Source organism: Suricata suricatta, chromosome 4 (assembly GCF_006229205.1).
Source record: "Suricata suricatta isolate VVHF042 chromosome 4, meerkat_22Aug2017_6uvM2_HiC, whole genome shotgun sequence".
Lineage (NCBI taxonomy): Eukaryota > Metazoa > Chordata > Mammalia > Carnivora > Herpestidae > Suricata > Suricata suricatta.
The window spans coordinates 143,480,751-143,503,848 of NC_043703.1; the positions used below are offsets into that span (position 1 = coordinate 143,480,751).

The 23,098-nt window shown below is 43.7% G+C and overlaps 1 protein-coding gene and 1 long non-coding RNA gene across 8 annotated transcripts in view; both read right to left on the reverse strand.

Moving 5' to 3' along the window:
• The window catches only part of BABAM2 (BRISC and BRCA1 A complex member 2), a 396,153-nt gene that overhangs the window by 14,260 nt on the left and 358,795 nt on the right, over window positions 1-23,098 (reverse strand). For 4 of the 7 annotated variants that reach the window (XM_029938034.1, XM_029938032.1, XM_029938039.1 and 1 more), the window contains 2 exons: window positions 18,600-18,753; window positions 8,715-8,786 (listed from right to left, as the gene is read on the reverse strand). In XM_029938034.1, coding sequence (XP_029793894.1) covers window positions 8,715-8,786; window positions 18,600-18,753 — 226 coding nt within the window. Of the gene's footprint in view, window positions 1-8,714; window positions 8,787-18,599; window positions 18,754-19,913; window positions 19,993-23,098 lie in introns of those variants that run through there. The other 3 variants (XM_029938035.1, XM_029938033.1, XM_029938037.1) reach the window with 2 other exon arrangements.
• On the reverse strand, window positions 2,216-5,158 carry LOC115290221. The gene is made up of 2 exons (XR_003908024.1): window positions 3,713-5,158; window positions 2,216-2,664 (listed from the first exon to the last, which is right to left on the reverse strand). It is a non-coding gene; the product is annotated as an uncharacterized LOC115290221 (long non-coding RNA).

Here is a 23,098-nt window from a genome sequence, read left to right on the forward strand (position 1 = left end):
TACACGGGGCTCTGTTCCTTAGCACGGTGCTCTGCACACTATAGCGGCTGAAAACACCAGCAAACTACATTTCCTTTTGTTCCCCGTGGCCTTTCAGAACCAAGAAAGGGGACAGGAAGTAGACATTAAGTTCTTGGCTACTGTGGGCTCCCAGCCTCTTTCTTCCCAACCCTCCAGCCTCTGAACTGCTGGGAGCCACTGCTAGCTGCAGAATGAAAAGGGTAGGTTAGGAATCTTTCAAACTTTGCCCACACAGCTGGTCCAAATGCAATTCCCACTGTGAGCTGAGAGCTGGAAATCATATCTGACCACAAAGCCGTCTCACCCACGGGGAGTTCAGAACAACCCTCTGAAAACCACTCTGACAGCACACCCTCCGGAGGAGGGGTGTCCCGGGGGAAAGGCGTCACTGCGCACGCTGGGCAACGTGTAACCCAAGGCCTCGGCAGCGAGGCTGGTTCCCCCCACTGTGAGCTTGTCTATTCTGGACTGCCTCGCCCATTTCTTTGTGCTGCCAGCATATCACCTGTGAGATATGACTCTGGAAAGTCATGTGCAGTCCTGAAGGTGAGGGCCAGTTTCAGGTCAGGAGTTGCGGAAGAAGAGCCAGGACGCGGGGCTCTCCAAAAGCAGCACCCGACCTGGATCCAGGTGTATGGTGCCTGCTGGGAGGGGACCGAGTCTTCATGTTTCCAGCCGTGGGGCACCCCTCTGTCACCCCTGAGACTCTGAACCACCCTTGCTCTGAGCACTGCTGGCAGGGACAGGTATTAATGGGCATGCTAGGGGCACGCTGAGACTGCTGTGGTCTCAGAAACCAACGCCAAGCAGCGTTAATGGGCTGTTGGCCAGCAAGGGTCCCGTGAGCAGACCCCGCGGACTTCCAGGATACCAGGTGTCAGGGGTGCACTTGGGAGTACAGCTTCTACTCTGCACAAAATCATCTAGCCAAGCGAGCAGGTGGGGGCTGACAGTTCATTCCTGCTCTACTTGTAAGCTGTGTGCTCCAGGGGCTATGTGCCCAGAGAAACAGACTGCTGTCTGTGTGTGTGTGTGTGTGTGTGAACCCAAAGCTATTAGTCGAACTCTGCTCTGAACCAATGCAAAGGGGCCACCTTTTCTAGTCGGCACAAAAGTTCTTTATAGACCAGAGTGGCCCTGAGAGGAAAACCATTCGTTTCTGTACTTTGGATTCTGTATTATGTATCTGGTATGTGCTCGGGGGATGCATGTCCCTAGGATGCAAATTTTATAAATTAGAATCTTGGGGCGCCTGGGTGGCTCAGTCAGTTAAACATCCAGCTCTTTGATTTTGGCTCAGGTCATGATGTCACAGTTGGTGAGTTTGAGCCTGGCACCAGGCTCTGTGCCGACAGCATGGAGCCTGCTTGGGATTCTCTGTCTCCCTCTCCTTCTGCCCCTCCCCTCCTTACATGCTCTCTCTCTCTCAAAAATAAATAAACATAAAAAAAATCTTGTTTGGACTGCTAATGAGGGAAGAAAATGTAGCTCTTTCCTAATCTCTGAATTTTTTAAGGCATCTTTAGGCCCCATTTCTGTTTTTCTTCCCACAGCCACCAACCTACCCCACCACTCCGGGCTACTCCCACCCCGTCCTGCAGCTCAGCCTCAGGGACAAACACGGAACACGGGTGAGGGGGGTTTGGGCAGCCACACAGGTTCTCAAGGCAGCATCTGGCTCCCTTTTACCGTCATGGTTACCAGATCGGCGAATCTGTGTTCTCTTCCATGGGGTGCAAATGGCCCGCCTGAGCCACGCCACTGAATGCAGTCAGACCTGCAGCTGGGGTGTCTTTTTTCCAAAACTGGTGAACACCGTGCAGCCCAGAGACATCCAAACAACAAACTCAGACATGGAGCAAAATGAACTGTAAAGATAGAATAAGTCCCCGTCCTTTGTAGACTGCAACAATCTCAAAGCACACTTTTAACTCCCTCAGGGAGGAGAGAGTTAGCCCCTTACTAGTTACTTCAGAAGCTCCTGTGGTAACAGCACTGCCCGCCACAAGTTCCGAAGTCAGAGGAAGTTGGATTTGAAAACCCTAAGGATCATCTAGTCCGGGGATCAGCAAATTTTTTCCTGTAAAGGGCCAGATAGTAAGTCGTTTTGTAGGCCATATACTCTGTCTCTACAATCTGACTCTGCCCCTGTAGTGAGAGCAGCCTGGACGAAATGCAAACGAATGGGTGTGGCTGTGTTCCAATAAACCTTTATTTGTGAAAACAGGCGGCTGGCTGTTGTTTGCCAATTCTTGGTCTAGTCCCACCCCTGTGTTTTCAGAGGAGGAGTGACGTGACTCCTTCACAGTCACGGGGCCCACCCGAGACCATCCAAGACCGAGACCTGAATGGTTTGCGAGGAGGAACAGAGATGCTACTGCAGGCCTTAGGCTCACCAGTGTGAAGGGACGAACTCGCCCCTGAGGTAACTGGAGAGTCTGACTCTCACATTTACCTCTGAAAAGGCCCAAAATGCAAGTGGAAAATCACAGGTTAAAGTCTAACAGGACTGGAAAAGACAACCCACGTGTCAGGCTTGGCTTGCAGAGAGGTAACCGTTGGTTATATTCTCATAAGTATATGTTGCTGAGGTTCATTCATCAGTGAGACTCGGGCCTAGTTTTAAAATGTCTCTGGGAAGGGCTGGGGGAAAAAAAAGGGAAAAAAGACCCATGAAACCACTGGCACTTGTGTGCGAACGATATGAGAAGAAAACAGCATATTCATTTTTTCCAGGCAGCAGCTAGTCAAACCTCTAACAGTACATAAATGGTCAGAGAGGGCAAACCCTCTCGTCCAGGGCTTGAGAACAGGTTGTTTTGGCTGTCAAGCATTTTCAAAACAAGTTTTCTTGGTCTCATGACAGGTTGTGGCACGAACAAGAAAATAAAAAGCATGGAAGGCCCCATGATCCCTGCTCCGGGCTTCACGTGGGCAAGCTCGGCCTGCACGGTCAGGTTTGCTTTTAGAGCGTGCAGATAAAGCTAGTCTTAGGGCTAATACCACCTCACCAGTGACACCATTTAATAAAGAGATTCCTCTAAGAACTCTCTGGCAGCTGGATAATCATTCGAGTCTGGGAGGAATAGGTCAAAGTCACTCTTAAGCCCAAGGGTGCTGTTCTGCTCAAACCCACGCCCTGCGTTGTTTTAAATTTCGCCTCATGTTACGTGGACAAATTATTCTTCTGAAACGGAGGTTAAAAGCCATCTGCTCTAAGGTGGATTTTTCCATCTCAACCACAGAACACTCGGCCAGGGCGGGGCAAAGAGATCAGCAAGGAGGCGCAACGGGGAGGGCCCAGATCAAACTGGCCTAAGAAAGTGCCATTCACTCCCTACCAGGAGCGATCCTGCTCTTAGGGGCTTAAACTCTGCCTCAAGGGGAGGATGTGTCAAGCATAAAGCTGGGTATGGCAGCAGCAAAGGACACACAGCCAGATGGAGACCTGGAGACAATTATTATCAAGTACCCTGAGCAAATGTTTGATTCAACAAGTGTGTCAGGACTTTTCACATCCTCTAAATTATTACTGAAGAGCCCAGGATAGTAGACCCAGACTTAAGTTCAGACTCAAATTCTGAATAGTTGTGTGACCTTGGGCTTCCTTTCTTAGGTCTTCTTTGTTTCACTTTCAAAGCCAGGCAGCTGGGTTGCCATCCAGCTCCAAGGCAGTGATCCTCAGACTCACCAGAGCAGGGAGTGTTTGGTCAGTTACTGTCACACCTGCCATGGCCATCTTGAGTCATACCACAAGGGACAGCTGAAGTTCCCACTTTTAGCAATGCTCCTGGAAGAAAAACGCTGTAACAGAGGGCTTGTTCTTACTTAGTGAGACAAGTTATCAACCCACAGAGGCGGTCTTCATTCTGCCAATTGTCCGTGAGAATGTTCTTAAGAACAAGGATGGGAATATGAGAAGATTGGTCCAAGACGCCCTTCCCCACATCATCCCTACTCCCACTCCCAGGAACGCCCACCAACATTTAAAATCTCTACCCAGGAAGCAACTTGAGGGCACTGCCTACAGCCTGCTGTGCAAGCCTACACTACCCAAGAGAAAGCTTAGAAGACCAGTGAGTTCCCTTTCCCCAGTAAGGCACACAGCCTGTTCGGGCTGGTTCTTGGGCTGTCCCTCCACAAAAGATGGCCAACGGAATTCAAATTTCAGATAAATAACAAATAACTTTTTAGTATAAGCATGTCCTAAATATTGCAGAGGATCCCCTTATATGAAATTATTTGGTCTCTGAAAGCCCTGGGCACTGAAGTGGCAAAGAAGGGGTGAAAGACCCAAGATAAACAGTCCTTTACAGGGTTCCTCCCATAGAGCTTAGGGTCTACTCCCTTTGTTACTGTTTCCAAGGCCAAGAAGAATCTATTAGGACTTATACATCTATCCCAAGGCAGACCACTGTACAAAAGGTTAAATGCGCAGGATAACAATGGTTATCATTACGTGAACACCAGCAGTATTCTAACCATTCTATAATCAGTCTCCCATTTACCATTCACATTCCTCTATGAGAGAGGACTGTTAACCCTAACGTACAGATGAGAACATCAACATCTACAGAGGTAAGAAAATACTACTACACAGTGGGAGAACCAGGATTTGAATTCTGGTGGGTCTTATTCCAGAGCACATGTTCCTTCTACCCTGTACAACTCTGCTACCTGCCTCATGTACTGCTAGCCTCTTCAGTGTATATGGGCGGACCCCGAACCCCCATGCTTCCTGGCCTCTGGGCAGTTTGTTCCCTCTGGCGGGAATGTCCCCCCTTTATCGCATCGTTACCTATACTCCAGTGTCAGCCTCCTTGATCTTGGGAAACAGACATCATTTCCTCTCTTTCTGCATTCCACCTGTGCATTGCACATACTGCTGCCTTATAAGAAAGTTATTTGTGTAGAATTTCCACCTTACCTCTGCTTCAGTAAAGACAGGGACTGTGTCCCACACATCACTTATCATCGTGCCTGATACCTACTTTGAGTTCAGTAAATATTTGCTGAATGAGTGGATGAATGAATGAATCAAAGGGTGCTTGTAATCTGGAGAGAACCGAATCAGAGTATCTGCCACTAGAAGTCAACACTGGGGCTTGTCCAACCTGGGTGTCAACCAGTGCCGACAGCCCAGAGACTCTGCAGTTCTAAACAGAATGCTGAGCTCAGTTGCCTGGAGGAACTGGGATAACTCAGGGAACCAATCTGAGGAAGAGAAGCAGGGCAGCGTAAGAGAGCAGAAGGCAGCCTACAAGTCAGGAAACCCGAGGTGAGGTCTCAGTCCCCTTGCTACGTTACCCTGTGAGCCTGGATCAGTCATTTTCACTTTGCAGGGCCTCAGCTTCATAATCTATAAGCTACGTATAATGGCAGTATTGATCTCACAGGGTTGTTAGGAGAATTATAGGAATTAAAATATATGAAGCCTTTGGAGCTATGCTGGTACAGTGTAAGCAGTCAGTGTACATTTATCATCATCATCGTCATCATCTACAAGATGTTCAGGAGACACCGGGTGTTCCGCTATCATTTATCCTGAGACAACAAGTTATGCGTTTCCATACATTTCCTGTAAATTTCACTTCTCTGGACTAGAAGAATAATGACCACTTAAAGATGATCTGATTCTTAACATAATCAATAATGAAAAATTCTGGTCTCCTAATTTTGATTTTTGATTTGTTGAAGAGCGATAGAGCTTCCTACTTTGTAATTCTGACTCATACTCAGTGTGCTAAGTAGTTAATGCCATGGGTGGCCCTGCGGTCAGAATGGAATCTCGACCAGAGATGAACCGCTCCAAGACTGATCGGCAGGCTTTGTAGCTGGGGGCTCTTCAAACTGGGTGTGTTGTGTGTCTTTTGTGCTCTGCACATACTCCGTATGTCATATACGTAACTCCTAAGTGTTTGCGGGATGAAGGACTGGCAATAACTGAACTGCAGAAACTACTGTGACGCTGGATCCCGACAATCACGACCGCTCAGCATCGCTACCTGGCACCCCAGCCCTGACCATCCGGGGCACACAAAGAGAAAAACCACTTCTCCTGAGAAGGGACTTTGGACTAAGGGCAACCTGAGATCACTGCAGCTTCACTTCTCCTTTCTCGGCTTCCATTTTTCCATTGGGCATGACTAAGTGCCAGGCGTCCTGTCTGTCTGGGAAGATAAGAGTCACTGGAATTTTTCATCCTCCTCTCCCTCAGGCAGCCTTCCTGCTAGTTTGGAGGCCGGGAAGCGGCATCTATTCTTTGGTCCGCTCCATTATGACACCCCCTTTCTTCTTCTGATTCTAGTGATAGATTTGGCCACAGGAATGTTTACTTTCCCTTAAGGGTACTCAGCGCCAGGTCTTTATTCTCCCAGGAGAGCTATAAAGCTCAAGAATACCCCGGGCTTTCACGGGCGCCTGGGTGGCTCTGCTGGTTAAGCGTCCAACCTCGGCTCAGGTCATGATCTTGTGGTTCATGAGTTCAAGCCCTTCATCAGGCTCTGTGCTGACAGCTTCAGAGCCTGGAGCCTGCTTCAGATTCTGTGTCTCCCCTCTCTCTGCCCCTCTCTGCTCATGTTCATGCTCTATCTCTCTTGAAAGTAAATAAATCTTACAAACAAAACGAAACAAAACAAAATACCCTGGGCTTTTCCCATGGCCACAGCATCCCTCAGCCCCAGGTTGGCTGCGAGGAAGAAGGTCAGGCCACACACAGGGCAGGTGGCTGCGTGTCATACAGGCACGCTAAGCTCCAGTCCTTGATGTCACTGTATGGCTCCTGTGAGCAAGGGGACAGGAAACAGGCAGAGTAAAGGTGGGAGGTCAGAGGTGGCTTGGGGCACAGCGTTCTACTCATGGTACTGAATGGTCTTGAACTTCCAGGAAATGAGAAAGATGACCTGAATTGCCAAGTCTATGCCCATTGCTGCGCTAAGTGTTTTATACCTATTATTTCATTTAATTCCAGCATAGTGGTTAATGCTTACTGTATTCAACCTTAGCTGTACGAGATGGATCTAAGCTTCCTTCCAAGCTCCATGTCCCGAGACAGGTCCCACTGGCACGCCTACCTTCCTGGATACCCCTCTGCTTGGCCGCCCAACTTTGCTCCGCTATTGGCGACTTTGCCAGTCTCTGAGCAGTGGTAACCGCCCCAATATCTGGTCCTCGTTTCTGCTCACCTCTGTAAAGCTGCTACTTCAACAAGTCATAAATCTTATTCATTTTCACAGGTGGCCCCGTGCTGAAGGATCTGACAACAGACAACACAGAATCCCATTTCTGAAGAAACAAGGCCTCTGTCATTAATGATGTGCCCAGAATGGATGGTCCTGACTGTTCTTTGCTGCTTCCTTTTTTTTTTTTTTTTCTAGAATGCATGCCTTAATGCGAAGTGATAGAGACAAGAAGCTTGGCCCTCCTGCCTTGGCTGGACTCCACATCACACATGACAGCCCTGAGCAGCCCTGGCGGCACCTGTCAGAAACCAACACATACATCTGAACAGTCAAGCCTAATTCCCGAAAAGCTGTTTTAACTTGACATCTGAAAATGTATTACATCTACAAGTATTTTACTGGGTGTGTGTTCAGGGCATATGTGTGCACGTTCTGCAACTGAAGTGTTCTATAAATACCAGATATGGGTTGTACAAAAACGCATCACGTACAGAGCGTACTTAATTCCATTTAGTAATGTTTTCAATTTGTGTCTGACCTCTGGCAACAGAGATGGAATTTTCTCAACATGAATAAATAAGTATGCTAAGCGACTTTACGCACAATTTTCACTTAAAATTCCCAAAATATATTGGAACTTAGTGATCATCAGTTACCAGCCCAGTGCTTTTAGATGAGGGTACTGAGGCCAAGGTGAAGTTTCCTTCCCAAGATCACACGTATAATTAATAATAGTGCCCCGATGAGACCCCAGGCCACTCTTCTTGGCATGATCTTTCCTTACTGTTAAATTTCTTCTCCCAGCAGTTCAAAGGCAACTCTGATTCCAGTGCTAAGTGTATGTTTCTACTTGGATACACTATAAAAACCCCAAACCAATTCCCCTCTCCTCTCGTGTCAGCTCTGTAAGGTATCTATTTTTCCAAGGAAGAAAATATATGACCATAACTCACAAACAAGAAGGTAGCTTATCCTTGGTGATCAGATTTTCACGATGGCTGGGAGGGATCATCAGAATCCTCGCCTGAGTGCTTAGTAGCTTTCTAAAAGTACAACCAAGTTCATTTCTAAGTCAGAGACGTACTGATCTTCCAGCTACTCTGCTCATGTGTGGTTTCTTCTGGCTTACGTTACTGAGACCAGAAAGTAAACCCTAACCCTGTTTTCCACCGAGAAAGCAGGATGGGAGGGTGGATGGGAAGGGGGTGGAGATCAGTCCTTAAAGCAGACCTCAGAGGAGCCAAAGGAGGGGAATCAATAGACGTCAGGCCCAGATGCAGGGCCTATAAAAGATGGCCTGAGGGGTCCTGCCCGAGGGGAGCGAGGAGGCGAAGCTGGGCTGTAAGTGCTCTGTGCCTGGTACGCCAGCTCCGTGCAGGCTGCAAGGATGTAAAACAGCTTAGTCGGGATGAGGGGGGTATTAGCAGTAATTGATGGCCAGGCTTTTTAAGGGAGCTTATCATTTTACAGCAACAGATGTCAGGTTTTAATAAATAACATGTTCTCTCTGACCTACGCAACTTGGAGAGGATGCCTGGACGGCAGGCGGATCTGGATTCCTCCCCATCTCCGTTGCTCTCTCTTCTGAAAGGAAAAACAAACCAAATCCCTTGAAGATACTTTTCAAAATGATTCTCTTTGAGACTTCAAGGATCCAATAATTCCACGTTATTTATTTGCTTTACTTTTCTCTTCACAACTCCTATATTTCTGAACCCCTGGAGGGACAGGCTTGCCCACGCGGGACCCCAGGGCATGTGGGTGAGGGGAAGGCTCGGGGACCTCGGCCTTCCCCAGGTCCTGGTTCTGTTCCTGTCCTCCCAGGGCACTCTGATGGCCCAAGCTGTGCTGGCGGGGTCAGAAAATTCCCTCTTCTCTCCAGAGGGGAGTTCAGCCAAGATGAGGCTGGGTCTGGGATTTTTTTAAAGGGCATTCTTCCTAGGGAACTAGGCAAAATAAAAGAATAAAGAAAACCCATGAATCATAGCAGCACTGGAACTGCACGTTCTATCAGGCGCTGTTTCCTGAGAACCCAGACCTGGTAGCTTGGCCTGCCTCCGTGCCCTCCCTTCTGCCAATGGCTCTTCCGGCCCAGAGCAGCTCACTTCTGTGGCTGTTCCCCCTTGCAGAAGGGATGTGGGGGTGAGAAATCATGACTGGCTAGAACCCTTACCTTTCTGGTCATCCTCCTACCCCTGGATGCAGATGGGGATTCCAGAAATATAGCTATAAACAGGAGGAGGGATGGGGGCCCCAGGGGAGGGTAGAGGGGAGAAGGGGAGGCAGCGGTCCAGGGAGTAGGAGGGTGGCAAAGTCCACATCAAGGCTTTCCATAACACTGATGGGTGTCACACATGTCAGGGTGTCCCTCTGGCCAGCAGACCAAGCAAGGGACTGCTGCAAGACGCCTGACTCTGCAATGAAATCTCAATAGGAACAAAGCATAATTTGAGCGCCTTAAGGAGCTACTCACAAGGAAGCAAACAAGTGTGTGATTAATTTCTGGAAAGGCCAACACATATAACCGGCTGACATTAAAACCACTTACACTTTATCAACACCCCTCCCTGAGCCTTCCCCTAGTCCCTAAAATTCTCAGGCCTCAGGGCTCCTGTGACCACCCTGTGCACTAACTACCCTCTTCGAACTGGGGTTTCCACACTGAGCTCCCAGGCATCTGAGGGACCCAAGAGGGCCTCAAAGTCGCTGTAAGCATCGGGACAGGGAGCGAATCAGGTGGGGACATCTAAACCCCTTCTCTTGAATCAAGGAGAGGAGATCTATTTTTATTGGGTTTACTTAGAGGACTGATGCCCAAGGTTGACTGACGCATTTGGCAGCTAATGACAAGTCTGGAGAAAACTGTGTCTTTGGGAATACGTAGGTATTAATAGTGAAAGATAACCAAAGTAGTCTAGAATGTACAATTTTTAAAAAACCCTTGAAAGAGAAAATTATTCTGCAAAGACAACTGGATGACAAAGAATAAAGTTATGCGTGGCGAAGAGCATACGGGGAATTATGGGCTGCTCTGGGGGCATTTGCATAGGTTTCTAAATAAGAAAACAACATCTCTCTGACCTTGAGGCAAGAAGGGAAACAGCAAATGGTTTTAGGAGGTTCATGAATTACTCCCATGTGTTGACTGAGAAGCTATTTTTTGAAATATTCTTTAAGTGATTCCATTTATATAATAGATTTTATTTGTGACAAGCCATTGCAGTGGGTGGTTTGGGGTTAAATCCTATTCTAAGAAACTACTTAGGCCTCTAGGATCAACCTGATGTTTTACACAATGAAGCTCATGGAAAACTCACTCCATCTACTCACAGATTTATCAGACTAGAAAGGATTACAGGAAAAATCATCTGATTCATTCATCTGGACAGATCAAAGCCATGTGCAAGATACCGACGTAGGTAACTAGTAAGTTCAGGACTTTGTTTTCTTTCTTAAGTGACAGTTGTTTTTGTGTAGATTAAACAGTTGAAGTATGAATTTTTCCAACTTTGTAAGCTGGCTGGGCTGGCGCCAAGAAGACACAGCCATAATGATGGTGTGCATGGTTTGAGCAGCCCAGAATCTAAGAATTTCTGTCCAAGTCACTGAGGTCAGGGGACTGTTTAGTTGGGTGCAATGCTGACTCTGCTATCCTCTACTTAAAAGTCTTCTTCCCTCCAGGGATAGTGACATTACTAGTGAACATCGACTGAAGGCTCATGACATGCCAGGACAACTCACCTATACTACCGCGTGTGGGAAGCAGAATTCCAAGATGGTCCCTGAGATTTCTCACCCCCTGTATAATAATCCCCAGGACTGTGAAAATGGTGGATTTCATTTCTATAATTGGGATTGTTAGGCTACATGGAACCGAGGACTTTAAGAAAGGGAGATTAACAGTAGGACTGACCTAATCAAATGAACCCTTTAAATGACATGAGTCTAGAAGTCAGTGACACCAAAGTCAGAGATTAGAAACAGGAGGATCTGATGCACCTGCTGGCTTGATGGTGTGGAGGGGCCACATGGCAGGCGATGCCTCCAGCTGACAGCCCATAAGGCAACCGGTACCTTAGTGCTACAACCACAAGGAACTGAACTCTGCCAACAACCTGAATGAGCTTAGAAGAGGCCCTGGGCTTCAGATGGGAAAGCAGCCGCAGCCAACACCTTGACTTTAGTCATTTGGGACCCTGAAAAGAGACCCAGGAAGGTTGTACCAGACTCCTCATCCATAGGAACTATGAGATACTAATTTGTGCTGTTTTAAGCTGGTAAGTGTGTGGTAATCTATTAATTAATATAGAAAACCATACACACCATTTGATACTCATAATCACCCTCTAAAACTAGCTTCCCTATTTAAGAGATAAGGGGACAGACTTCAGGGAAGATTATGAATTTGCCCAAAGTCACACAGATAGTGAGTGGCTGAGACAGGTTTCAACCCAATTGTCCTGACTTTAGGGTCAGTGCTCTTACTTGACACATGCATTTGCTCCCTGTATTTATGTTATTCAAGTGCAGGCCTTTGAGGGGAGAGGCTCAGACAAGTGGAAAAGAGAAAGGGGAACTGTATCTGTCTGCCTGAGGACAGATGTATAGAAAGTCAGAGGTCCTGTGTTGAGCCCTGACTCTACTAGAAGCTGGCTGTGTGCCCTTAGGAAAGGCACTTAGTCACTCTGAGCCTAAGTTTCTTTATCTGCATGAAGGACAGAAAGGATTTCTATACCCTTCCCCTCATGGGGCTTCAGTGATGATTCCATAAAGGTGCAGTAGGATGCACTGAAAATGGTGAGGTCCACAGGGCAGGCCAAGGTGCCTGGATGTCATGTAGGCATAGCTTTGACTTAAGCTTTCATCCTAAGAAGAAGCTTGAAAAAGAAGAACAAATTAAACTAAAAATAAATAGTAGAAGCAATAAAGATAAAAGCATAAGTCAATAAAATAAACAGCTTTCTTTGGAAAGATCAGTAAAACTGATAAACCCCTAGTTAGACTGTTTTAAGAAAAGGGGAAGGAAAAAAATAGAACCTTTCACTATAAGGACCAAAAGAAGTTCTATCATTAGACCTCATAGATATTGAAAAAAAATGAGGGAATATTATCAATAATCTCATGACGATCATTTCAACATCTTAGACAACTTGCTTAAAGAAAACACTACTTGCTAAAACCAACACAAGAAAAAAATGATGAATATCCCTATATTTGGCAAAGGTTTCTCTGAATTTCTTCCCGTAAATAAAACTCTACCAAGCATTTTAATTTTTTAAAATTATTTTATATTTTGTGTTTTATTTATTTTTGAGACAGAAAGAGACAGCGTGAGCAGGGGACGAACAGAGAGGGAGGGAGACAGAGAATCTGAAGACAGGCTCCAGGTTCTGAGCTAGCTGTCAGCACAGAGCCCAACGCAGGGCTCGAATTCACAAACCATGAGATCGTGACCTGAGCCGAAGTCGGACACTTAACTGACTGAGCTACTCAGGCTCCCCCAAACATTAAAAAAAAAATAGTGCCAAACCTACACAAAGTCTTCCCGGAAACAAAGGTGGAAGGAAAATTTGCCAGTTCATTTTATGGAGACAGAATGGTACTTTTATCAAAACCTAACAAGGACAACATAAGAAATCTCAGATCAAAATCATTCACAAACGTGTAAAAAAATTTTAACACATGGTTAGCAAATCAAATCTAATAATATAAAAAGGATAAAATATCATGACTGAGAAGGCATATTTATCCCTGGAATGCAAGGTTGGTCCAATATTCAAAAACTAATTAAGGTAATTTACCACTTTAATAGAATAAAGCAAAACCATAGGATCAAGTAGATACAAAAAAAAAAGGATACAAAATAGATACAAAAAAAGCATTCTATAGAATTCAACACCCATTCATGATAAAAACTCTTAGCAAAGTGGGAATATAAGAGAACTTCTTCAATCTGGTAGCGATATCTATGAAAACCTACTGCCAACATCAACCTTAATGTGGAAATTTAAGGCCAGATGTCTAATCTTATCACTGTGTACAAACTATACTGGAGGCCCCAGCCAGTGCAATCAGGTAAGAAAAAGAAATGTAAAACCATAACGAATTACAAAGATTAGAAATAAAAAGTAAGGCTGTAAGAAATGATATGATTGTTTATGTAACAAATGCTAAGAAAACGACAAGATAGCCACTAGAATTTAGTAGTTATTATATTACAGGACACCAGGTCCACACAGAAAAATTGTTTGTATTCCTATCTACTAGCAACAAGGCAAAAATAAAATCTAAAAAACTATCATTTGCTATAAAAGCAAAATACTAAAAAATATATGACTTCTACACTGAAATCTCAAAACACTTTTCAAAAAATTAAAGAAGACCTAAATAAAACTCTGTTCATTGACTAGAAGGTTCCATATTGCTAAGATGTCAATTTTCCCCTGGTTGATCTACAGATTTAATGCCATCTCAACCAAAATCTCAGTATTTTTTTTTTTTTTTGAGGAGAAATTGGAGTTGGAATTGGCAATCTAATTCTAAAATGTATGTGGAAACGCAAAGAACCCAAAATAGCCAAAACAATCTTTAAAAAGAACCAAGTTGAAGAATTTACATTTCCTGACTTTAAGAAATATTGGTATTGGTATCCAAACAGAAAAACAGACCAATGAAACAGAACAGAGCATCCAGAAATAGACCCACTCATATATAGCCAATTTACTCTGACACAAGCATGAAGGTGATTAGACAGAGAAAGAAAACGTTTTTTTCAACACACGTTGCTGTACTATCTGGTATATATAAACAGTTAACTTCAGCCTTTACCTCATACTATACACAGAAATTAATTTGAGATGAGATGGAGCACAGACCTAAATATCAAGCCAAAATGAAAGCTTCTAAGGAAAAAAAAATGCAGAAGACTCTCTTCATGACCTTGTGGTAGACAAATTATTATTAGGCTACAAAAAGCCCATAAAAAGAAAACCCTAATAAGATAAATTTCATTAAAAATAAACATTTTCTGGTCATCAAAAGACACCATTAGGAAAATGAAAAGGCAAGCCACAGATTGGGAGAAAATACTTATAATACATAAATCTGACAAATCTATAAATAATTCTTAAAAACTCAATAATAAAAAGACCAATAACCCAATTAAACACAGGCAAAATTTCAACAGACGCTGCTTAAAAGAAGATACACCAATAAGCACATGGACAGATGATCACCATCATCAATCATCAGGAAATCAAGATTAAGAAAACACAACGAAACCTCATTTCTTCCCCTCTGGAACAGCTACAATTAAAAAGACAGACAATACCAAGTGTCAGAGAGGATATGGAACAAATGGAACCCTGTATACTGCCAGTGGGAGCATAGACCGGTATCACAACTTCATAAAAAATTTGTCAGTTTCTTATAATCATACACATACTCCCAATCCCAGTTATTTACTCACAGAACGGAAACCATCTGTCTATAAAAAGGCTTATATAAGAGCTTTTTTAGCAGCTGAATTCATAATGTCCCCAAACTGGAAACAACTCAAATACATATATGCAGATGAATAGATTAATAAATCATGATATATTTCTATAAAGGAAATTCCTCAGCAGTGAAAAAGTAATGCCTAACAGATAAATCTGAAATAATTATGCAGAACACAAAAAAATACACAAAAGAGTCAATCTGTATTATTCTATTTATAAGAAATATCTAGAAAAGAAAAAACTAAGACATGTGATAGAAATCAGACAGTGTCCGTCCTGGTGATGAGGAGACTAATAGGAAAGGACAGAAGGTAACTTTGTCAAAACTCCATCAAAAGATAGACTTAACTCTGTCCACTTCATTGCATGTAAATGACACTGTATGTAAATTACACTGCAATAAATATCTTTTAAAAGATATATATGCAAAGCCCCTGCCTTCAAAGAACTCACAGTTCAAGGAAATGAAACAATACAAAGATGCCAAAAACCAAAGAATAATACAAGAGACTTCACAACAGTACACCTGGCCTCTGACTTACAATGGTTCCACTTAACAATCTTTTGATTTTACGATGGTGCAAAAGCAACATGCATTCAGTAGAAACTGTACTTTTGAATTCTGAATTTTGATCTCTTCCCAGGCTAGTGACAGGTGGTAGGATTCCTGTGATGCAGGGCAGAGGCAGTGAGCTGCAGCACCGAACCCACCCCGTGATCGTGAAGGTGAACTACTGATTCACTTACGAGCATTCTGTACTCATACAGCCATGTTGTCTTTCACTTTCAGTACAGTAGTCAGTAAATTATGTGATATAGTCAACACTTGAGGAGGAAATAAGCTTTGTGTTCAATGATCTTGCCCAACTGTGGCTAAGGTAAGCATCCCGAGTACACTGAAGGTGGTGCTGGGCCAAGCTAGGATGTTGGGTAGCTTAGGTGTGGTGAATGTGTTTTCTATTTACGAATCATATTTTCAACTATAATGGTGAGTTTATAGGGACATGACCCTTTCATAAGTTGAGGAAGATCTGTACACAACCAACAGTCAACTGAGACCAGGAAGAGAAGCAGCAGTCGCCTGCACATTAGCATGGACGGGAGAACCAGAGGGAAGAACACTGAAGAGTCTGAAGGGGCAGACAGAGGGAGGGAGGAAGGGTGAGCAAAGGCACTTTGGGACAAAGCAGAAGCTAAACACAAGAGTTCTGCATATGTCCACTTATTGACTGACCCTTGATATCAAGTCCATCCCATAGGGAGGAGTACAGTCTTGTTTTACAGAATGAAGTTCAGAAAGATTAATGGCCCTGCCCCAAACCACAGAGCTTATTCGATTAGAAGTTGTGATAGAAGGTGGGCATGCGTGACTCCAAAGCCTGTGCTGTCATTTGAGGGCATTTTTCTTGTGAGGACAGAATTTGCCGGACAGCCATGCACAAGAAACACACGTTGTAGGAAAAGCTCAGGTCAGTGCCAGAAAGCGTCCTGAGGTCACATGTTTAGAACTTTGCTCTACAGGAGGGAATAAACAGCTGACTCCACTCAGAGGGCTCCACTGCTGTTCATAAACCGTGAGAGTGTTTATGTCATGGGCAGAGCTCTCCAAGTGAATTATAGCCTTTTACGCACTGAGCACACACAATATTTTCAGAGGACAAAGAAACAGGGCGTGGAAGGAATGCTACAGTTGACCTTTCTCTCTCTTTCTGTCCTTTCTCTCCAACCTTCTCCACCCATCTTAAGCCCACGCAGGACAGTTCTCTGATTGTGTTTATCCGTTACCTGCCTTTGTGACACAACCCAGGAAAGTTACTCATTTCGATTTAAGAAGAGAACTTTTAAACTATTTCTTCCTCCTAGCATGAGTGGCTGGCTTTCTCTTTTATTACATTGAAAATGAATCCATCTTCACCACAGTAGAAAGCAGATTTTTTTAACGTTACTTCAGATGTTTTCTTTAGACTGGTGTTAACGTAAAGCAAATGTCTCTTGCATCCCTAACCAATCTGTTAAGATAAACAGGCTTCACTTATGATATTCCTATCCTGAAATCATGGGCTTGCGCTCTGCCACTCCTTAGACCCAATTCATACATGCTAAAATGTCTAGTTAAGACACACACACACACACACACACACACACACACACACACACACAGCTTTGCCATGGAAACCACAAGGACATGTCTGGTTCAGACTCCGTAGCACATACCACAAATAACAGCCCGTCTTCTAAGGGCAGATTTTTTATATACACAGGGAAAGCCCAGACAATTAAACAATTCCAATACCTCAAACATAAAACTTACTTTTTAATCCCTTTTTTCAAGTCTATTTCAAGATCCCAAAGTCTCAGTGCTTGTTCTCAGGTACAATTTGATTTTGTTTTGTTGTTTTCCTTAAACAGAATCTCAGACTTGGGCATCATGGATAAAACCGGAAAATACAGGGGGAAAGGGCACACTGAGGTTTCAGAGAACAACAGTTCTGGATTCCGCACATGAGTCTGGGAAGGTGTGTGTTTCTACAGAAAGCAGCTCTGTCATTATGTAACAGAGGCCCAATCCTGATTAGGTGGTGGCTTTGTCCTATAGAAAGTACAGGAGGTGCCAGTAGGTACCCCAGGAGGATGTGGGGGGGGCAAGAGCAACAAGTCCTACTAATCGGGAACATTCTAGGTCTGGAAGGCCAGGTTTTGTCAGTACTTAAAACTGTTAGAAGTCTGGTCTGATAAAAGCTTTGATCTCTCCTGCTGGGCTACAAACTCCACGAAGACGTGGACAACTTCCAATTTGTTTACCACTGTATCCCCGGCATGGGGCTCGCTGCCTGGAACATGGGAGATGTTCAATAAACACTGAATGAGGGAATAAAAAGGATATTTAATAAATATCCTTCATTTGTGTGATTCTGTGAATTTCGTCATCCGTCAGCTGGGACCACAGGTATGATCACACGGAGTTCAGAGTGAGGGGTAAAGTAATAACCACCTGCCACTCTAACCACGGATTTATTTTTGGAAACTATGATTTTGACCCACTGTTGCTTCAATCTAGGAGGCCGTGGTTCAAGAAGACTGGGGTTCCAGATACTAAAGTCTTACCCACAAGGAAACTCAACATACTTCTACAATAGCCTACTCCGCATGACTCGTGAGTGCTTTCCGCAGATCGGTGCATGTGCAGTACTTCAATGTCTACACTCCAAACTCTAGCTAACTTCAACCTTTACCCAATTTCCAACCTACTTCCATCCCTATGGATTCTAACAGTTCTAAGCGATTTGTGTAGCCATTTATTCAGTTGAGGAACACACAGGCCCTATTCTGGGCAACGGCTGTAGAGGCGCAATGAGGTATATAATCACTTTGTTCCTACAGGGACATTACAGTTCCATGGGAAAAACTCAGTCCTGGGTCCATGTATTCACTGAAGAAATCCTATTTGTTTACCATACTTAAAAAAAGTACGGAAGTAGTTGCTAACATTTTCATCATCGACATCATTTATCCACTATTCTAATTCCTATCTAGTACTTTTCCTCCAATTTAAATAGACTGGTGGATTTCAGAAACATCTCGTAACCCATTAAAAAAAGAAAAACAATCTACCTGATGAGGCTAGATAAGGGGTTGGCAAACTTTTTCTGTAAAGGGCCAAATAGCAAATACTTTTTGCTTTGCAACTGATCTGTTGCAATTTCTCACTCTGCCATGTTAGCAAGAAAATAGCCATGCAAAATATGTAATGAAATGGGTGTGGCAATGTTTCAATATAACTTTATTTACAAAAACAGGCACAGGATGGAATTTTATCCCGTAGGCAGTAGTTTGCCAACCCCTGGACTAGATAAACAAACTGCTCCTATTTATAGGAAATAGCAACGGATTCACTTACTTTGCTCTTTTGGCCATCTCATTTCCATCCCATCTGGGGCTGTACGGATAATTTTTTTGGGCCTGGGAATAAAGCTGTCCACTGCTGGTAAAGTGGTAGACGGACTGAAATGTGAGAGTTGGCTGGTCTCGAGGGAAAAACAGGGGCAGGTCAACTGCAAAGACAAAAGAAAGGAATAAAAGTTATCGTTTCAATGTATGGGTTAAACTTCAATGTTGGGCACACGACTCTATCTGAACTACAAACACTATTTGAGGTTTAGGCAAAAACATATGGAGAGAGGGGCCCAGAAATACCAAGGTGCCTTCCCTGCCTTCAAGGAGTTTACAATCTAGGCACATAAATGAAAGTCACACATAAATAAATTTAACCAATACCAGGCATGATGTGTGGGTGCTGCTATGAAATGGCCACAGAAGCTGGGCACTGCCAACCATGTGAATTCCTCCGATGGCACTTACCTTGTTCAGTACTCTAGAGGAGTTAGTGGATTCTTTTTTAAAAGTCTCTGTGAAATCACAAACTCTTCAAAGGTTGGGCAGTATCTTCCTCATCTAGGATTTGATGGAGGGGGTAGGAGGGAGGCTGTCCTTAAAAAGTGGATTTGGAATGGGAAGCAGGAGGAGCAGGGGATAATCTTTCTATTTTATAGGATGTGGCCACTGGGCTACCAGAGAAAATCACGTTACCACTTTACTTCCAATCAAGCCGTGAATTCTGCTGCTCAGCAGTTTGAAACATCTCCAGATGTGTTACCACATATAGTTCCTAAACCAGTGGGGGCTCCTTAGTGGAACGCAACAGGGACTGATCTGAACACTGCATATGTCTCCTGAGTGTAGTCTGATTCCAGTGTTTGCTGCTAACAAGCATTGTGCGCTTTGGCCTGGTCATTTTAGGGTCCTTTACCTCGGTTTTTAAAAATAAGATGACTCCTTTTTAGTTTGAGGCAAAGCAACACTATAAGCACAGCCTGTATCAGCAGCCCATTTCTCAAGGCATGTAACGTATATCTGTCTGAGTGTTATCACTTCTAGGGCAAAGAACAGACAGGGATATTAACTTATGAAAATACAATGAGAAAAAATGTGGATAGCATTTCCTAGCTTTACAGAGTACTTTTATATACTTTATCTAATTTGATAGTTTTAATTCCACGAAGCAGACATTATTTTTACCATATGCATTTAGCAGACAAACAAACTTGAGATTCTAAGAGGTTTATTAACCTGCTCAAGCCCCAGCTAGGGGGAGGCGGGGCTCAACTCCGGCCCCGTGGCGTAAACGCTGAGCTCCTTCTGCTGGGCCGCGTGCCTCCTGCTCTTACTGATCCGGGCGCAAACCACTCACAACACATTCATTGTGTCGTGGTTACAATTCTCTGAAGTTTCTACTGTGAGGAATGTATACGATTCATCTTTTTGGCTACATGAGGCAAATGCATGAAAAGAAAATACATACTAGATAGGAACACATCTGTCACCATGCCGGGGTCGGCTGACATCTGACTTGGGACAGGCCCTCTAAGTATCCAAAATGATTTCAGGAAGCCAAAGTCAGGTTGGCAGCAAACTTTTTAAAAACCCCAGAAAACAAGAAACAACAACAACAAAAATGTCCAGTGCCTTAGACCACTGCATACATTTGGCTCTGACTCAGTGCTGCAGGGGGTTTCTGCACATGAATCACCACAACCTAAGAAAAGTGGTAAGACTTTGAATGTCCACTCGTTAGTCACATTTTCCATGGGCCTCATTGTGGTGCCAGCACATGCCTGTTTGTGCCAAAGCAGAGATTTAGGAGCGTATAGGAAACAATACAAAATAGGAGAAACAAACTAACTCAAATTATAAATCATTCAATTCAGAAAGCCCTTTGGAGTCCCTTTATATTACAAAGCAGGATTGGTAACATCTTCAGTCATTCTGAATAAATCTTGCTTTCTAAAATTAAGTTTATATCTTTTCTGATTACTCATTTCATCTCCTTGGACTAATTTTAGAAAGCATGCCTATTTACACATAGGTTAATTTGGCGTCAATTGTTTATATTACACATATATTTCCAAGTATAAAATGAGATTCACATTAACCCCCAAAGCAATCACCAACAGCCCTGGTGAAAAGTATTTAACATGGGTGAACGTCCCTTAAAAAATGCAGTAACTCTGAATAACAGAATTCAATGGCAATAATTTACCAGTTTAAAGTAAATACAGTCACTTTCAGTATCAAAGTAATCCAGAGAATACCACAGGCTTCAGGATTGCCAAGGTATCAGCTTTTCTGGGCTTCGGAATATGTTACATTTTTTTGTTCCTGTTATTTGGTTGGGTAGTGAATGAGTTGCTGGTATTCTGACATGCTGAAAAATTATTTTCCCACCTAGCTCTGAACCATCCACTTTGACCCTCTAAATGCCCAATTAAGATCAGAAACAATTCAAAATGTGAATATAAATTTATTTACCTCGGCCAGTAAATTGTTCTGATTAAAAAAATTGCCAGCCAGCTATATATGCTGACATGTACCGTGATCTCAGAAAACAACACTGATTGCATGATTATTTCTTCATGGAGCTTTTTCTAGAAAAGCATAGTTGAAGCCAATATTAAAATATGAACACATTAGCTAGATGATCAGTAAAGCAGGAATGGTCAGAGTACTTGAGAAATAAAATCGATAATCCACATATGAGAAAATAAAATTAAAAAAAAATTATCTTGCTCAGCTTGACTAAAATGTACCCTGCCTATATTGATCAGGAGTCAATAAAAGGGCAGATTCTTTGAAAATGTTCTATGCATAAGAAGGAGTTAATAGCAAAAATATTTATCAGAAATACTTTGCATTTTTCTCATAAGAATGTTTTTGAATGGTACAAATTAGTCAGAATTTTTAAAAAAGTTTGTCTTCCTAACCTCCAAATGTTTTTGTCACTTAACATTTGCCTATAGGCTAACTCATGATTTTTAAAAAGATTTTGTGTTTAAATAATCTTCACACCCAACGTGGGGCTTGAACTCACAACCCTGAGATCAAGAGTCACATGCCCTACTGACTGAGCCAGGCAGACACCACTCACTCATGATTTTCTGACCTACAGTAAAATAATGACTGTAGGCCTTCAAACAGCTAACTTGCTCTGACGGTCCTCCCAGGGCTCTGCGCAGTTTGGGCTCATATTAGCTATGTCAAAATTGAATATTTTAACCATTGGCTTCCTTTGAACCCAACCCACCTACCGGCTCAAGATTGATTCCCAGCATAGAACCACTCCACTTGGTTCACTTACCCACCGTCAATATTAGTTTGACGACTGCTGCCTATTTGTTTCTTCCCGTATACAGAGCCTGGATTTTGGTCAGCTCTCTATCCACAGAAGGGAGGGCCCTCACTTGTTCAGTAGAATTTCAATAACCACCTTCCAAAGCATTACTTTCTTCAAGAACTTGTTGAAACAAGTCATTGCTCAACACTTCCAATTCGGTACAACCCAGGCATTTCACAGGATCCATTCACAGGGCACCCCTGCCACAGCGCAGGAAGACACTGTGCGGTGCTGTACCAGTTGCTTCCTGCTGGACTGTCGCTGCCATGATGAGCGCCACCGGGCACAGCCCCAGAGCTAGTGGTGTTCTCCGAGCAGCCGCAGCCGGCAGCCATGCAGCTTGGAGCGGGAGCTGAATATGCACCAGTGCACTTTGCTGCCTCTCTCCAAGCCATGCTGGAGTCCAAACGGGACAGATGCAGTTTCACTTTCTCTAGTAAACAGGCCTAAGTGTCCCCAAATGCTCATCCTAGAGTTGTGTCACTAGAGTTGTATCTAAATTCCTAAGACTCTCTAGAAATCTGTCACCTCTCCAAAGACCTCAACGATGGAAAAATGACCCTGAACAGCCAAAGCGATGCCACACTATGTATGTGATCCATAGGTCAGCTGGCAGGTACTCACTCAGAACATTTCTGGCACAGTCTCACAAGTTTGATGATATGACTTTCCAGAAAAAAAATCTAATTATGGCAAGATTAGGACAAGGTATACTAACAGCAAGTAATGATAACTAGCAGTCTGGCACAAAGCAAGGACAGAGAATAATAAATATAAGCAGATTTAGGAAATAAAAAATAATCCCAGCCTGGATTATTATGATATTATTATATTAGTATTATTATTATTATCATCATCCCTGAAGCTATTACCATCCTATAATTGATGTTCACTCCCCGTCTTGGTAAGCTGGCAGACATTCTTAGTTCCTACCAACAGCCATTCTCCATGGGCACAGCCCTCCCCCCACTCTAGAGTCCAAAAGTGCTGGGTATTCGCTCTCTCAGCCTTCCATGAGACCAAGGCATAGAAATGTGACTCAGTCCTGCCAATGAGACCCAAGGGGAAGTCGGCAAGGGGTCTTCTGAGAAATCTTTTCCTCTCTGAGTAAAGACACGTGTAGGGAGAAGCCTCCATCTTATCATGTGAGATCTTGAGGCTTGGAGCGG